Below are 17149 nucleotides of genomic sequence, written 5' to 3'. Positions count from 1 at the left end.
CTTAACTGTTTATCTAATAATGAATGTATGCATACTACCGGTGAATAAGTTTATGATTGACGGCAAGTCGTAATAATGGCAGAGTACTTGGGTACTTTGGGTACTTTGGTTAGGCAGGTACCTTCTCTTCTTGTTTCTCTGCTGTGGAAGTCGCAAAGGAAGGAACAGTCTTGCCCAGAAGTGGCAATAATGGGAGACCGGAGCAACTGATCCGGCATTGCATTGCGACTGCCACATACTTGGCAGGTGATATGTGCTGTGCCTTCCCGATACACGACGAATTCTTGTCCGTGGCTGTTTGACGTAAGACTTCCTCTTGACAACCTCCTCTCGAACAATCTCTTGAAAGCCCCCCCTGAACAACCTTCCAAACAACCAACCTCAACTTGGCAACCGCATCTTAATAACGTCCTGCCATCAATCTTTCCTCCGAGCCATGCCTCCGTCTGCTGCCTCTCATCAATCTTCTCATATCGCAGTCATGCAAACAAGAAGCCAGACATCGGCCACGGAGAAGCCCCCTATTGAAGCTGAGGCGCGAATCCTGCAAGAGAAGCACGAATCTTGCCTCATCCAAGTCGAGGAACTTTCCAGTGAGGTGGTACGTCTCGCGAAGAAACATAATGCCACACACGACCTCAGCGACGTCATTGCCCTCTTCCCTGAGGAAACGCAACACGTGCTTTCAAAACTTCTCAACATCACACGAAGTAACACACCCGCGCTCGTCAAACGTCTCGCCGCCGCATGGCGTGTCACGCCCGACCAAGTACGTGCACTGTTTGGCGGCTCTTCCAGCGAGCGATTATACGCCGAACTCAAGTTGCGGGTAATCGACTACCCCCTCAACAAAGTCATGGATGCCCTAGTTAAAGCCCAGGTATCCAGAAAAGCTGGAAAAGGAGGGGCTGGCGTGAGCAAGAAGAAGACTTGGGTCCCGTCTGATGTCACGAGAGCGGTCGAGATTCTCCAACGAGACCGCGAAACCCATCACGCTGGCGACATCCCCGACATCGAGAGTCACGAGGACGAGGGCGAGCCTGCTCTAACCATCAACCAAGACACCATCATCCCTGACATCAAAGAACGCAAGGAAGTTGGTCACACGCCCGCAAAGGTTAATTCCGAGCATCAACCTTCCGAAGGCGATCACCAAGTTGTCAAACCCCATCGTCCTGAATCGCATCGGCACCTCCCGGAGAGTGATCAACAGCTTCTCGACCACAATTCGCTAGGCCTCGACCTCGAAGACGATCGAGCCTCACTCTCACTCACACCTCTGCATCACGACGAGTCTGACGACGAGGAGCAAGACGGCTGCATGCAAACAGAGGAACAGCCCTCAGAGAAAGGTCGGAGGGCTCACCAAAGGCGTGGAACGCATTTCTTTGCGCAAGACCGAGAGTCGGGGTACCTCACAGTCCTGTCCGACGATGGTAAAGACCCTGACATTACAAGCTTGTCAAACCTGTCTTTGCCTTCTCCACCTCCACTGCACCAGGAACAATCAGCAACTGCTCCTCGAGCGGATTCGTCACCCATCCCCAGTAGCAACACTTCGAGGACGCCGAGCCGTCTCCAACATCAGAACGCAAAACACTTGTACCCTCGGGAACAGACGGAGGCCTCAGAGATGGAGGTCTCGGAGGTTGAGGCCACTCAGGTGGAGATCTTGGAGACGGAGGTATCAGAGTCGGAACAGTCAGAGACGGCGCCAAATCCTGATGACTTCGCAAGTCTGTCCCCTGGCAAAATGCTCACTGGGGCTGCTGTGAGCACCTGTCTAGGTCTACTGGTTGGAGCTGCTTGTTCTTCAAGATGGTCCATGCTGCCATCGGATTTTGACGTCGCAAAGGATGGAGCCTACGAAGAGGACCTGAAGGACGCCGAGCAGGTTCTGATTCCACTGCACCTCAAACGTGCAACCCACTGGGTGCTGCTTGCGATCAAGCTAGGGCCCTTGGAAGTCGAAGTTTTTGACTCCATACCCAACGCGTCACTGTGGAAAAAGGATATCGAAGCATCCGTTCGGAATCTGTGCGGCTCCCACCTACAAAAGTTCCTCGGATCAGGTACACCGGCGGTAGTGTTTTGCCAGAGTCTACAACAAGTTGGGGGCACTGACTGCGGCGTGTACACTCTCATTCACGCAGCGTACTTGATCGCCGGTCGAAGACTTCCGGCCAACACAGATATCAACGCTTGGAGACAGGCCATCTCCTCGTTCAACTACGGAGCTCGCCTCGACGCAGAGGACACCCCATGGAAACTTTACCCAGAGCTCGACGATGCAGTTTTCGAAATTGAAGATGACATGGCCTTCCCCCGGAAAGGAGCACGAATCACCGACAAGGAATGGTCTGCAGCGATTGCCAGCCGAAGGGCATACGAGGACAAGATGAATAAAATTCTCATCAAAACCCGCACACGCAACTTGCATAAACTGGATGAACATCACAAGGACATTCGCGAAGTTCTTGCGGTGATACATGATGTTCTCGCGTCAGCCACCCCAGAACAGCGCGAACAGGAGATAGAGCAGCTGTCGAAAGAATACCTGGCCCGCCAGTCGATCCTCTCTTCGTTGAAGGACATACCGAATCCCACACAGGCAGACAGAGAGTTCGGGACATCCCAAAAGGATCGGAAAAGAGCTTGTCTTAGACGAACCAGGACGATACGCATGTCAAGCCAGGCCCTGAAAGCAGCCGAGTGCCGACTGCAGCTTGAGCTTGGAGATGTTCTCAAGCGGCAGCAGGATCTAAAGGACCGAGGGGTGGAAGTTGAGACGTGAGGGGGGAACTTTGCCTATCACGAATGACCGACTCAATTGCAGTTTATTATATTGAATTTCTCAACTGTCTGGGAGGCGCACATGATTCATAGGACAGCCGGTATGCAAAGATGTATACCTACTAGTCAAGACATGAGCTATAAACTGGTAGCTTCAGAGGCACAAAACCTTGGTCTGCTTCACTGGATCATAAGCGCATGGATGTACGGAGGAGACTGTGACATGATTACCCATTAATCCTTATGCTTCATACACATGCTGTTCTCGAGTGTGCTGTTCACGGTACAATGAACTACCAACGTGCCACCGACAACGTCCTGTCTCGGTAGTCTGTCTGTGGTTTTCGTTGCACTACAGACATGCTCAAGTAGCCTGACTTGGGGGTGCTGTTATACCTTTGTACCTTTGTTGGGTGAATGCTCAGATGCTGGGCTTTTTCAATCAGCCTGACAGAGAAGGGAGGGTATGGAATTATTGTGGTGGACTTTCCAGAGTAGCCTGCTGATTTGATTGCTGCTATAGTGAGGACTGACTTTCCCATACGAGGTGATTCTTCTTCGAGGGACTCTCCATCATTGATGATTCTCAGTGCATTTGCTCGAATCATGATGCCTCCGCGCGGGTTTTAGAAGCGCGCGTAGTGTAAAACGGAGTACGTGAACTTACCGAAGAAGCCGTAGCCTCCGTGGAGGTTAAAGAAGCAGATGCCGTTGTCAAGCTCGTGGCAGATCTTGGCAATCTGGCAGCCGACGAAGGGGATATACAATATGGCACCCAAGTCACGGGTCCCTAGAATACATACCTAGACACAAACTGGGCATATTATCCATCGGTGTAGGCGCCCATCATGCGGGCCATGGCCCCTTTGAAGACCAGGCACAGTTCGACCGAGCAGAAGAGCTTCTTAGTCTTAGCATCCTGCCATACTCAGTACAGGCTAGTACAATGTAAACAGTCAGGAAGAGCAGTCTTATTTTTTCATTTATCTCTAACCAAAGAGTCCCTAGGAAATCACACCATCGGGCTTCTCCATATCCAGCATGTCTAGTGTCCGTATCTTATCCAGCCCTCATGTCAGCATACCAACTCAGGCTCTGCAACTTGGTTCATCGGAAGAATACAGCCAGCGTGTTGACGCCGTCGACAATGGCACCAAGACTACCTCCATTACACGTCAAGTAGCCATAATCAGCCTCTTACCTCTAGCAGGAATTCCCAAGAAGCTACCTATCGATCTGGATAAATCCACCTATAGCCGTAGTCCCTACACCTATCCTCCGTGTCTGTATGTATGAGGCTTCTGGGCCACCCACACACGACTGTGCTAATTAATAATCCAGTCTTGCACGAAAGAGTAAGGTGCCTAGCCTAGCTAAGGTCTTGAAGCAGGAAGAGAGGCTGCTTACACTTCGCAGGTCCTAGCAGCAGGGACGTTGGTACTAGCGCTCCCTGGATCCAATACATGTCCAACACTCAGGCCGAGGCTGGTAAAACCTTCGTTCTGAAGCGCAGCCTTGACCGGATCTATTGGCGGCTGCGTGTGTGACGGCGAGACTGGCATTTGCATCATGTAGGCTTGGGACTGGTGATGGTGCTGGAGATGCATCAACCAGCCCCCAGGCTTGAGGGCCAAGTAGGCCTCTCGGTATAGCCATTTTGTGTCACCCTGCATCGCCAAGAGATGGATTGTGGCGGCTGCACCATCAGCCCAAGTCTTAACCTGGCTGCTTTCTGCGATGAAGTCGATAGGCGTACGTTTTCTAGCGCCATATTAGCTTCAATGTGTCTGAAAGAGGAAAATAGGAATACTTTTCCTGCCAGCGGACACTAGCCTCCAACATGGTCAAGTCATTAGCCACATCAGAGCCTCTATGTATCAGGTAGTACAGGTCAGCACACAGTTCCTAGCGTGGTTGGGAATAGTGCAATATTCAGAGCGACATACAGATTGCTGTAAGATGGAAAAACTGATCCTGGCAGCCTGAGTTGGCCATTCTCAAAGGCCTCAAAGAATATGTTGTGGATATGTTGCAGGCGGTCATGTTCAGCCTGCTCGTTCTGTGACGAAATATGTATTACTAGATGAAGTCGATAGGGTGACGTGTCCCTTCGTAGGGGTCACCAGGCGCACTATAGGTGAGATGCAGAGTACAGCCGACTTACGATTCCATGTGGAAGCGAGAGTGGCGCCCACACGCGATGCGCCAGATACTCTGGATGAGTGGGGTTCGCAGTGCGCGGCGCTCGAGGCAACGGAGAAGACATTTTGTAGCGTCAGTTGCAGAACTTGCTGCCGATCGAAAGATATAGGGAGACGAGATGGATTATAAGCACTGGTAAGGGGCGATGGATCGACATGGCACACGTTATCAAAGCAAACAAACACACAAAAGGAGAAGCAAACAAACAACGATACAGACTGCGCATGTGATTGGTGGGTTGGAATGATAAGAGTCAAGCGGGTCCCTGTTATGCACGGGGAGGGAAAGGAAGCTATCGTGGGCTGCCTGGTTGAGCTGCAAGATGTTAACCAGCGGAAAGGAGAATGGCCATTGGTATTAAAAGCGGTGGTCTACAACCGTAATACCGCAGGTCACAGTGATGCCAGTTTTGCAGGGCTCCACTGGATATAGGCGTGAGATATTTGAGTCGCCAGACACGCAATATGCCGGTTTCATTCTTCTTCAGCAGCTTGTCTGGCATGACTGATGAGTTGGAAATCGGGAGGATGCCTACGGGCCGGACGGAGCATGAACGGGCGCAAGGGCGCGTTGCACGCCGACGGGTGCGCTTACTGTGTTACACAGCAGCCAACGGTCGACTAACAAGGATATAGATAATCAGTGAACCAGGAGTGCACCACTGTTTGCAGTGAGTTTGCCTTCAGAAGCCTAGTCCAGATGAAGAAGCCGCCAAGCCTAGCAGGGGGTGATGGGCAGGGATGTGTGGAGGCTGGGCGTTGGAGTTATATGATGTCTTGCGGCCGGGCTGACGATCATCCGGGAAGCAAAACATCCAATCAAGTGGCCCATCGCTAGGGTTGCTTAAGGTTAACCGTGAAAAAAACATCTGTTGGAGCACAGTTGCGCCAAGAGCCAGACGGATTTGGTAAACAGACGCAGGGGGTCATGTTTGCTTCCTTAGCCAAGGCGTGATTATTAACCCAAAGATAATTTGGGAGATATAGAATCATGCCTGATGATTGGAATTAGCAATTGCGCCAAGCGGGTAGATTGCAGCCATTCCTACTTTCGCTGCCGAGCTGGCTAATACAGACTTCCAAGACATGTTGACGACTTGACGCTAACTTATTATTGACTCTTATCTCTCCCGTGCGGGAGAGACGCGGAGAAGGGCTCACACAGTGTTGGATCCGAGTGCTTCTACAGAGTAGTTGTCACGATAGCTTCACCCTTTCCACAGTCAGCAACTGCTCTGTCAGGTGCCATATCACGTGGTGTTTCACTCATTACTTGCGTACCTTGACTATATATATAGATTCATTCTTCCTATAGTTACTCTTAGATAGTTAAGCCTTTTAGACATGAATTCTCCAATGCCCTGCTGTGTGCTCTAGCTCGTGACAGTAGTCATCTCCAAGTTGATTGTCTGGACACGCCAAGCTAGGATGCCTCTATGAGACTCTTCAGGAGCGGATTCTGAACAACGCGCCAAGCACTGTAGAGGACAAAAGACCTTCTATGACTATGGCTCTCAATTAGGACTAGCAAGCGTGTATTTGTAGGCCGAACTGTATGCCTATCTTACCCAGTCGTTTCCAATCTTGCTCATGTGCTTGTCCATGTTCAGATGCCTTGGAAGAACGCATAGCCCCCATTTCGCCCAGGGCTCGTCTCTATGGACCAGACCTGGCGGCAAAGGAGACGCGTGTTAGAAGTTGCTGTGGACTTATATCAACGTCCTTGCAAGCATATGCTTACCACAACCACCATATACCTAGCTTGTGACCAGCGGAGACGCCATGGAAAGATTGCCGACATTTTTGCTACTGCATTGGCAGGAGTGGGAATCATTTCTACGCAATCTTTGATTACGTCGCTGCTGCTTGCACCCTTAAGAGCCATCATGTGGGAAATATTTATCCATGTGTCCTGATGCAGGAAGACTTTAAGGCGTAAAGTCTTCTGCTGTGAAGGTTTCTGGGGAAGTTGTCCGGAAGGAAATCATGAAATTGTTACCTAAGAGATCAGTATAAGTTCATGCCGGCTTTATCGTGCAAAGACATAGGACTAGGTCGACATTTCTACGTTGACCAGAGCTTTACGTCTGGCGGGAGTATAAAGGCCTTTGACCTATTACCGCCCCTATTTGCAGCATTTGTCTTGTTATGAACTGTTGGAACCCTTCTGACAACGTCGTCTTGGGAATTATCTGAGCAACTATAATCCTACTATTACGGCAGTACTTGTTCGGATCAGACTCTAGAGCCAACTTTTCAGGCGCAACTTATGCAGACGACCGATTTTGAACAGCTCTGGTTGCCAGGTGTCTGAAGATTGAGCAGTGAGCCTAAAGAGGCCTGTAACTTTTACACACACTTTGCTTGTGGTGCAGCCAAGCGACAATGACTTGGTCAACGAATATAGTTATTAGACCAGAGGCAGCTAAAACTCACAAGACTGGGCTCGAACAAACAAAGTTTGTGTAGTGTGACTATGAAGTGAGAAGGGCGTGTGAGTAAGCTGCAGCCTGCAAAGGCGAGGGGCTTATTTCATTTTGCCGCAAGTGTGTATGAAACGAGATGGATATTGTCATGTTGGAGGTAATGATAGATGGGTGAGTCGCTGAAGAGAGCCTTGATGTTTTCTTTCGAGGGCAAGGCGCGAGAGTGGCAGAGGAAGAAGACGCTGAGAATTCTAGGTACGTCTTTCACATACATATATATAATAATCCTTGTTTATATAATTATAACAGGCCGCTGACAGTGACATCTTGAGACAATAACCTGTTGCTAATAAGACCCTGACCAATTGGGCCATTGTTGCCAAAGGATCCGTCAGTGTTTGAAACCTTGCAATCCACTGCTGTCAACACTGCTTATATATGGTCCTAGACTACTCTCTTATCTATACAATAACCTTTATTAACATTGACCGCGTGTTCCGTGGTGCCAGAGCTTCATTCGAGAAGGATAAAGTGCTTACAGAGTTAAGCGACTGCAAAGTTACAATAAGAAAGCAAGTGGTGCAAGGGCGCACTGTTCTCAAAGCCATAAGAAAAGCTCAGTCCATTGTTTACTTGTATATTCAATAACTGGCCAAGAGTAAGAGTCAAGCAGCTGTTACAAGGAAATATTGAAAGTTTAGGATATGGCAGTGAAGACAATTCTAGGTACCTTGCGAAACAATCCTTTAACCAAAATTTGAAGGAGCTTATCTTTGATCACCTTCCGCTAAGGCAGTGGAATCAAGTTATTCTGCCCAAGGTCTTAGACTCTCTTTACTTGCACCTGCTCCTATAGGACTGCGACTTTGGCTTTTTCCTCATGACAAGCTCCGTACTCGGCGCCACCAGTGCGGCCACGCAGAGCAACTACTTGGCAACCAACGTATTCTTAGACGCTATGGCCTGGCATTAGCATAGCCTGGGTCTTCAGCACATTTGTGGCGCTTGGCATGATTCTCCACGTGGGCCATGTTGAGGAACATGCCCAAGTCGAGACGGCCCTGAACCGTAATGAAGCGAATGTCAAGGTCCCTGCCGACGCCCCGAGGGCGACGTAGCAAGGCTCGTCGGCCAAATCCTGTGATAAACTGGTACATTACCCGCTGGGCAACTGTCGCCCGAACCGTTAGAGTTGTGGCCAAGCCGGCGCTGATAATCATCATGGCATCACTAGCCAATGCCGCCGCTCAGAAATGCAGACGCCCGCTCGGCGGTTTGGATATAGATTGGCATGTAATACGAGTAGCAGAGCAACGCGCCAGAGAAAGAAGTCTAGATAGACGGCGAAGCCAGCAAAGAAGACGAAGCCGGCGAGGTCAAGTTTGGGAAGGATGGTCGTTACACTTGACGAAGAGGAAAGCAAGGAAAGTGTACTACATCGTGTTAGCCACTGGGATGGGACAAGTCAGAAGGCAATGAGAAGAGGGGATGGTGTATATACGTGCATTACGGCTTGTCAGCGTGTAGAGACAGCCAACCAGAGGCTGCAAAGCACAGCTGATGGGGAATGAATAGTGAGTGAGTGGACGGACAGCAGCAGCCAGAGTTTGAGGCCGGAGAGATAGAGGAGCAAATCTGCGCCGAAATGACATGTGGTGGAGAGGTGTAGGTGAAGTGATAGACGGCTGTCTTGGGGAGATTTTTAATCCCAACTACTTGACGAGTAAAGTTACAGAACGGGCCGCTGCTTGAGTAGATCGGCTTGGTTTAGCTTAGACTTGGAGAAACCTAGCGCTGATGTGTTGACGGAATAGATATTTGTTAGTTCTTGTAAACGAGCGAGTTGTTATTCAATAGAGTGTAATTGATAAATACGCGGAAATGACATGGCGAAAGGCTGGGAAATTGGCAGTGAATTTCCCCTACTTTAGGTATAGATTAAACTAATAAGAAGCTAGGAGTTCTCTGAGATTTACTTATAAAGAGATAACCTTATTTAGGAATTTCCTCATGAAGCAACAGATACATATACAAACACACACATTAATATACACGTTAAATTCTGCGACAATCCCTACAATTTGAAATATACATGCTAAGAAACTCCTCCCCGCTTCGTACATATCTGATTACTGCTGGGAATGCGGTGACCACCGTGGAACTCTTGTATGCTGGCATTCCTGGGCGAGGAATACGTTGCAGCCAGTTCCCTCGAAGCTTGGAAAGCAAAATCCTGCAGCCCGTAGAGATGCGCCGTCGGCACATCCGCCGACGACGACTCGGCCCTCATGTAGTCCGTGGCTTCCTCGGTATAGTGGCAGCAGATGAACATGCTAACCCTGACCCTAAGGCACCTTGGGGGGCCACGGCAGCTGGAGTTTCGCTGTCTGGACGCGGAATATGTTGGCTGAACTAGCGCTTAATGTAATTACACAATATATTGCCATCATGAGAAATCTGTCCATGGGCGAAAACCACAAACTTCAATCCTGTTTCTGGGGTGTTGTCAGCTACTTCTCTCCGCTCACCTGATCAGATCTGCCAATAATTCAAGGTAATATTGGCCGGTCCTCAGAACCCCCTCATTACGCTCTGTTATCAAAGCCCTACTTGTTACGTTTGTTCTTAGTGTCTGTGGGAAAAAGATGAGTAGTAAAGTCGCCTTAACTTTACAATCTGTCTCCAAGATTGCTTGCAGCCACCTGTTGCACACTATCTGCCTCATCTCCCTCCTGGCCAGCACCTCCCTTTGAATGGTTGTCCCTAACTGGAAACAGCAGGAATCTGGTTGCCGGTCCCAGCGTGGGCTGGAAGTGGCAGAATTTTGACCCGCTACCGCCGCAGCCGACCTTCCTGGTGAAACCAAGCGGGCCGGCGCGGCCGAGGACTGGTTAGATTCTGCGACCGGCCCGAGCATCATGAAGAGAGCTTTTGACTCGACGAGCAGGTTCGCACGCCCGCAGGTCGTCGCGGAGACTTAGGAACTCGTTTTCGTCAGGATTCTTACTGGATCCTGATCGGCCAATGCCTTTATCAACAATTTCAACACGATAGCTTCCACTACCTCTCCACGACCGTAGCCATTAGCACGGGAGTCGAACGCAGACGAGATGTCATCAGGTAATAGAAATCTAGAGGCACACTTAGACCACTCAAACTACACCGTGGTGATGAAGTTCTGTTATAGAAAAGGGACTGGCCTAACCAAGGTTGGACATGGTCACAAAGACATGCAAGTTTAGCATGAGGTTTAAGCCCACTACAATGGCTATGTCTAACTCTCCCGCTCGAAAACTCTGGCACGCCAGGTGCAGCGCTGTCAAAATAGTTTAACAAGCTGTGTTAATGGTAACACTAAGACCATACAGGTTGAAAAAGTGCGATATTCGGATCAATACTATGGTGCCTGCGTTTTCCGTTAAAAGATGCCAAGTCAGTACCTTTGGATTACGGTTGAGCGAGCCATAGTAATCCTTGTACAAAATACTAATAAGTACCGCCGTGTTGGATCCTGTACCATTAGGATTCCAGGTGATGCTAAAAGTATTAGTGTTGTGTTAGGAACGAATTTTAGTCCTTCTCATGCCTACGGCTGTCAAGAGCCTCATTGGAAACTTCGAGGGTTAACCACTAATACAGATCTATATCCTTACCACCGTTCAGAAACTTTTTTCTGTTCGCATCCAACAGGACATATTCGCAGCCACTCTCACTTTGACTACTTCACTGGTCACGTTGAAGAATGAAGTGTCAAATAAAGCAGGATCCTCTTCAAGGAAATGCCCGCCCTTCGCGTAAGTTTGGTGTTAAGCTCAGAGTCAGTGACTGAATGCGCGATTTGTGAGACCTATCTTCCAGGTCTTACTTTGTTCGTTACAGGAGCGTACATACCGAGCCAAGTCTCTCTCCATCAGGTCTCCGTCAGGGTGGCATACTCCTCCCAGATTGAATCTTGTAGATGAGAGTTTCGACCACGTACTCCCCCCTTTCTCGAGCAGTTCCCATGGCTTTCGGGGGCTTGATGCGCTGCCAGAGAACCTAAATCCCATGCCAACTATGGCAACTGGGCTATGGCCGCAGGCTTGTCCCGGAGAAGATATTTTACTACCTATAGATGTGTGGTACTGACAAGCGGTAAGCGTTAAACTTAATGTGAAGATGAAAGCGGGCACAAGTTCCTTACAGCAATCGTAAGACAACCAAAATTGGGTTCATAATCACCTCAACTTCAAGTCCTATGTACTTAACATACTACTAGATATAGAAATATGTACACGAGCAATTGCCAGAAGCTAGAGAATCTCATCAGAGTTGCTAATCGGCATGATTAGAATATACCGATGTGAGTGCAAGTTGTCCGAACAAATCTTCCTTGCGGCGACATTGTAATGCGGGCCCTGGCACCTTGAAGTCTGCATATGCGCATGTCATGATCCAACGAGTTTCAATACATAAATGCTTGAGTTTCACTCGTTGCTAGAGTTCGCGAATAAATTCCTAGGATGTTGCATTAAAAATGGCGTTGGCATTTCCCCTCATGGTTACTTACGCATGAGCACTATATCAGTGTTTCGCCAAAACACCAAAAGGGCAGTCCAATATGTTCATCTCTTGTATCACAGCAGTTAGCTGGCCCCAAAATATCGGATTTGTTAACTAAAGTTCTAACGTTATTCCAAGAGACAGCGGGGACGGTCTTCGTCGGGGACTACGAAGCATGCCAACTACTCGCCGGCCGCGGGTGGTTTACGTCGTCTCGATGCGCAGTCACTGATTCCCAATTTAACAAAACCATCGAAGGCCCTGATCGTGCTGCCGCCAATCGTCAAGGCAGATAGATATGCGGGTCTGTGGCTCATATTGACGGGTGCGTTGCAACCATCACATCGGAGGCGTTGCTTGCTCATAATGCCGAACTGTAACCCCGAAACACGCCCTGTTGCCCTTCGTCTACGAAAACCCTAGCAAGAATCGAAGTGATCGTGGTTAGCACGGTCGATATCATTTAGCTGGAGTGTGTGCAAGAGGGACCTGCTGTTGATATTACCCTTACAAAGTTCCTACTGTACATTTTTGAGACAGCTCAGCGACCAGCATCCGAGGATGAGACGAGATGAGAGCCAAAGGCTACTCTCGATGGCAGAAGACAGGATTATGCGCCTCGTTAGTGTGACCAAACTCCTGACAACAATCATAGCTCCTCAATGCGTGGACCAGGGCCTCGTTGACTTGGATGAGAACGTGGAAAGAATCATCCCACAATTGACGATCATGAAAGTCTTGACTGGCTTCGATGACGCTGAAACGCAGTGATGAGGAACGGCCAAGGAACGATTACTCTAGGCCCTGTAAACTCCATTCCGTAGCGGGTGGCAGAGAAAATGTATGGAAAGGGGATGAGAAAGCTTACAAAGATTTGCTGACTCTTGTGATGGACTTTTTAAAACAAGAAGGACATCTCTTAACGCACACATCGGGTCTCCCATATGTATTGATCAACCCTATCCTGCAAGAGTACATGGCCAAAGGCTATCTTCCCACAGCCGACAAATTCAGAATCCAAAGCCGTGAGCGATCCTGACAAGGAGTGGATGTACGGATCAAAACTCAACTGGGCCGGCAGGCTGGTAGGACGGGCTATCGGCATGGGTTTGGAGAGCTATATACAGGGAAAGCTGTGCGATCCTTTGGACGAGAGGCTGGAAAAACAAATAAACAACCACATGCACGCGGCGACACATGTATGACCCTGGGAGGTGGTCCAAGCATAATCTAGGTAAGGCCTTTGTTAATCACTAAATAACGTTCAATACACTGACATGACAAGTTGTCAGTTATCATAATGGTCTCCGAAGACTTTGGCATATTGCTGCTTTCGTGCGTGCTAGGGTTATGGTATTGGTATAATAAGACTTAGGTGTGCCAAACTATCCAACTTGTTAAGGAGAGTATCTGGCTGTTTGAAAATATCAGCTTGCTTAGCGCTAGGCCCCAATTTTGTCTAAAAGAGCCATCTACAAACTGACGGTTACAGGTAATTCCTCGTCACATCGCCGCGCTATTAACTTCGTGGATGGATGAATTCAAACACTGAAAGATTGTCAGAAGAGCTCAACATCATCTCCAGGCACAGGTTTGAAATCATACTAGATCAGAGAATAAGCCAATAAGATCTTGACCGCTTTGGATGCAAAGAAGCGACCAGGCAATGCAGCTGCGGATCTCCTGCTGTAGGGATTCAATTAGATCCACATGTCTGCAAATTTCTATAAGAGACCCGATAAGAAGATCTGATGTGGCTTATATTCCGGCAAAGTGTATGACAAGTTGACGCCCGGCGGCATCGCTGATGAAGTGTCATATTTCATTTTGAACAAAGACGCAGGGGCCGGGCGCCCTAAGTAGAACGAAATAGTCACGCGGGGATGGTTTACTCACTCCCAGTTACCATAAGCCGCTTCCCGAAACCACTAGAGTTAATCAACATGTACTGGCGGTTCTACGCCCTTTTCTAGACATACTACTCTCTTGGTGCGTCATCACTACGATAGGCTCAACAAAGTTTCTTGTCTTGTCTACTTGATCTCGCAGATTCTTGCCCAGAGGATTGAGATAGTGGACGAATGGACGTAGTGGTTTGGACCATAAACGAAGTTAGCGAGCGTGCACTGCCATCTGGGCGAGCGGTAAAGGCCGAGTTTTGTCGTCATGAATAGTAGAACAAGAGCCTGTGTTGCGGGTGGATGGCATACCTTTGTTGTCTCCTACCACGTCTGATACAGTAATCTTCTCTTTCAAAGACAGCACAACCACATTCTTATCGGCTTGGGTCTGGTATTGACCCTAAACAACTTTTGTCGCGAGATAGGCATCTCAAATTCCTCCATCTTGCGGAACTCGTCAGCCATGGAGGCTGGGAGAATGGTGCGATATCCCGAATCGACGACAAAACGAATGGGCTCCTCGTTCTAAGAAAACCAAGCCTGGATCCAGTCGGGACCGTGGGTATTAAACACCCTCCTAGACCTCATGTTGGTGAGCTCAGTGATGAAAGAATCTCGGATCAGGAATATCAGCCCAAAGATTCAGGGCATACGACGCTAACTTGAAACAGAGCAATCTCTCCCTTTCTATCTAAATTAATGAGATCTTACTCTCGTCCTATTCTTGGTATTTCTCCAATTTACCCCCACCCTGATGCAGTTCCCGCTGAGGCCTGGTGTTACCATCTATACTGCCAAACCAGTGTTCGTTGCAGATACCGAATCTTGCCGACGGCGGCTGAGGAAGGAATCAGACGTCGGTTTTTGAGTTGATCAAGGAAAACAACATCAATCATTTCCTCGGAATCATTTGACCAAGACCGAAATCCTTCAAATGGTTGTTGTTGTTCTCGTGTTGTTCTCCGCCGTTCCTAGCAGCCATCAATACCAAGACACTTGTTAACTCCCAAGCAAGCATAGCGCCCTTCAAGTGATTCCACCAGAAAGGCAACCAACGTTTTCATCATAGCCTCCACGGATCAGAGAGATTACCCAAACGAGCCGGTGGTCGCTGTGGGAAGTAACCGTTGCTTCCCAGGTGGCGCAAACACACCTTCAAAGTTATAGGATATCCTTAAAGAGCCTCGTAATGTTCAGAGTAAGATACCCAAAGAGATGTTCGATATCAACACACTCTATGGCCGAATCTAACAAACGCCAGAATGCGGATGCAGGACCTCCAGGGATCGTCAACATCTATCTATGTGGGCATGATGACCCATGACTACGAGATCACTTCGACCTGTGATTTGGAGAGTATTCCCACTTACAGCGCCACGAGCGTGGCAGTGAGCATTGTATCGAATTGCATCTCGTACTTTTCCGACTGGCATGGTCCGAGTGTAAGTGGAACCTAATTAATTGATCAAGATGTTAAGTGGTGTTGGTTTTGGCTTCTTCCTTCAGGATGCAAACAAGATAAGCGTGCCAGAGTGGCTTGACGACATAGTGAACAAGCTGGTGCTATTTGCAAAAGCAAAAAGGACAAACCTGACACGTCAACAAAGCCTATTAGCACAACCTAACACGCTAATACATGGCTCTACAGCAAATCGCAAACTGGATGTTAGGTTTATTAATGAGCTTAAGGCTGGCCAAGGGCCTTAATACAGCTAGAAGCAGGTACTAGTGCCTAGAGAACTTAAGAGTAATCTGTCTAGAGGTATCTAAGGGAAGTACTTGCTGTATGGGACACCTAGCACCTTGTTCTAGTTTTTATACTTTATAGATCTATAATAAGAGTTTAGGCCTTTAACTAGCATAAAGTTATTATATTAAAGCTGTTTAATATTAATAAGGATAGCCTATAGTTTATATTTACAATCCTTAGGCTTTTTGAAAATGAATAAAGAAGCCTTGGGATTTTATTTAACTCTTAAAAAAGCTAGTAATAATAACTAATTTATTAAGATCAATTAAAATAGTTCTATAAAGCCATCCCCCCCTCCCAACATGCAACTTTGGGTCTCGATTCTTTGTTTCCATCGTTCTAAGTAACCTTAACCCTGAAGGACGTCGACTAGGGCTAGCTAACAAGATATATAGCCTAGTTAAGGGGCCTAAGAGCATCGCAAGCTTGAGGTTTGTATAACTATAGTACAGGAAGACGTTCTACAACTCAGTACCTAGCTTAAAACACATAACAAAGACTAGATAAGCTGCCTAGACTTGGGCCATCGTTCGATACATTTTGTTTCTAATCTTCGCCAGTATGCAATTAGAGATGTTTTTCTAGGTAGTGCCGATCCGACAGACCTTGAACCCCCATACAAGTTATCAACAACAACAGTGCTGCGCCGATAGCTCGCCCTGAGTGACGCATTGGCCTTTGAGTTGCACTTGGCATGCATCCTGGGCATTTGTATCCGTTAGATACAAATTGACAGATTATGGCCCCTTTGATTAGTAGACTCGCCACGCACGTCAAGACTAACATCTGCCATCCTAGTCAATACACCAAATGCGGGCCACATTGATTCAAATGCCAGGAAAGCTTGCCTGGCAATTCGTCTTCATGCCAAGTTGCTTCTAGATGACTTGTAACCTGGCTGGGCGAGGGCTTGAGCGGTTTTTCCCGACTTGGACCCGCGTGGTGATGGATGTGGTGAAGGTCAGTCCTAAGCACGGCATTTTATCTGTGTCTAGCGAGGTGTGGTTAAGGTGGAAGTCTAAATCAGAACTCATGTACTTGTAGTTTAGGTTAAAGCCAAGATGGGGTGCAGAAGTATTATGGCGGCAGGGATTACTATAGAGAACGGGTATAGATTTAATAAGACAAAGGGGATTGGTTACCAGTGATTTAGAGACAATTTGCGATGAACGAGATGGATTTCCAGTGCGTCTATTCTCTTTAGTATGCTTGATTGTGCTATGATCTTCGGACGGGTGGTCCAAGCTAGCTGAGGTCCTTTTGCAGAACCGCTTGGAGGTCTGCTTTTGATGTCTGTGTTGGCACCTGACGAAGCTGTGGGTCTGGAGCCAAGGGGAATCTGGAGCCACATTTTGATAATTCGCCTTGGTGGCGTGGGGTTTGGCTAGATGGCGGTGGTTCTGAATGGACACGCCTTGGAATTGCTGCTCGATGTTGTGGAAGCACATTGCGAAGCTGGATGTTGATAGGTGTGGAAGGTCAGACGACCGAGATTAACGAGGAGAGGCATTTCGAAGTCACTGATGGCACTGCTGG

At 48.3% G+C, this 17149-nt stretch overlaps 6 protein-coding genes across 6 annotated transcripts; 3 read left to right on the top strand and 3 right to left on the bottom strand.

Annotated features, from left to right (window-relative positions):
- Nucleotides 1–1825: 1825 nt before the first annotated feature.
- Nucleotides 1826–2794, top strand: LY79DRAFT_528490 (uncharacterized protein; the record flags this gene model as incomplete). Its single annotated transcript, XM_060556031.1, has 1 exon — nucleotides 1826–2794. One exon carries the CDS (start codon nucleotides 1826–1828, stop codon nucleotides 2792–2794), a length of 969 nt encoding a protein of 322 aa, XP_060407773.1.
- Nucleotides 2795–3034: 240 nt separating this feature from the next.
- Nucleotides 3035–3615, bottom strand: LY79DRAFT_584653 (uncharacterized protein; the record flags this gene model as incomplete). The annotated part of the gene is given in 4 exon segments (XM_060560420.1): nucleotides 3035–3145; nucleotides 3198–3406; nucleotides 3461–3583; nucleotides 3597–3615. 4 exon segments carry the CDS (start codon nucleotides 3613–3615, stop codon nucleotides 3035–3037), a joined length of 462 nt encoding a protein of 153 aa, XP_060407772.1.
- Nucleotides 3616–3900: 285 nt separating this feature from the next.
- Nucleotides 3901–5059, bottom strand: LY79DRAFT_584652 (uncharacterized protein; the record flags this gene model as incomplete). Its single annotated transcript, XM_060560419.1, has 6 exons — nucleotides 3901–3956; nucleotides 3995–4029; nucleotides 4201–4554; nucleotides 4604–4663; nucleotides 4740–4852; nucleotides 4958–5059. 6 exons carry the CDS (start codon nucleotides 5057–5059, stop codon nucleotides 3901–3903), a joined length of 720 nt encoding a protein of 239 aa, XP_060407771.1.
- Nucleotides 5060–8376: 3317 nt separating this feature from the next.
- Nucleotides 8377–9752, bottom strand: LY79DRAFT_674579 (uncharacterized protein; the record flags this gene model as incomplete). The annotated part of the gene is made up of 2 exons (XM_060564325.1): nucleotides 8377–8591; nucleotides 9542–9752. 2 exons carry the CDS (start codon nucleotides 9750–9752, stop codon nucleotides 8377–8379), a joined length of 426 nt encoding a protein of 141 aa, XP_060407770.1.
- Nucleotides 9753–12556: 2804 nt separating this feature from the next.
- LY79DRAFT_528489 (uncharacterized protein) lies at nucleotides 12557–12733 on the top strand (the record flags this gene model as incomplete). Its single annotated transcript, XM_060556030.1, has 1 exon — nucleotides 12557–12733. One exon carries the CDS (start codon nucleotides 12557–12559, stop codon nucleotides 12731–12733), a length of 177 nt encoding a protein of 58 aa, XP_060407769.1.
- A 2392-nt stretch (nucleotides 12734–15125) lies between these two features.
- LY79DRAFT_528486 (polyketide synthase) lies at nucleotides 15126–15320 on the top strand (the record flags this gene model as incomplete). Its single annotated transcript, XM_060556029.1, has 1 exon — nucleotides 15126–15320. The coding sequence occupies one exon, from the start codon at nucleotides 15126–15128 to the stop codon at nucleotides 15318–15320; it is 195 nt and encodes a 64-aa protein (XP_060407768.1).
- Nucleotides 15321–17149: the final 1829 nt, after the last annotated feature.

Source organism: Colletotrichum navitas (assembly GCF_030913465.1).
Source record: "Colletotrichum navitas strain CBS 125086 chromosome Unknown LY79scaffold_130, whole genome shotgun sequence".
Lineage (NCBI taxonomy): Eukaryota > Fungi > Ascomycota > Sordariomycetes > Glomerellales > Glomerellaceae > Colletotrichum > Colletotrichum navitas.
Note: the sequence above shows the minus strand (reverse complement) of the source record. Positions and strands in the feature narration are given on the sequence as shown.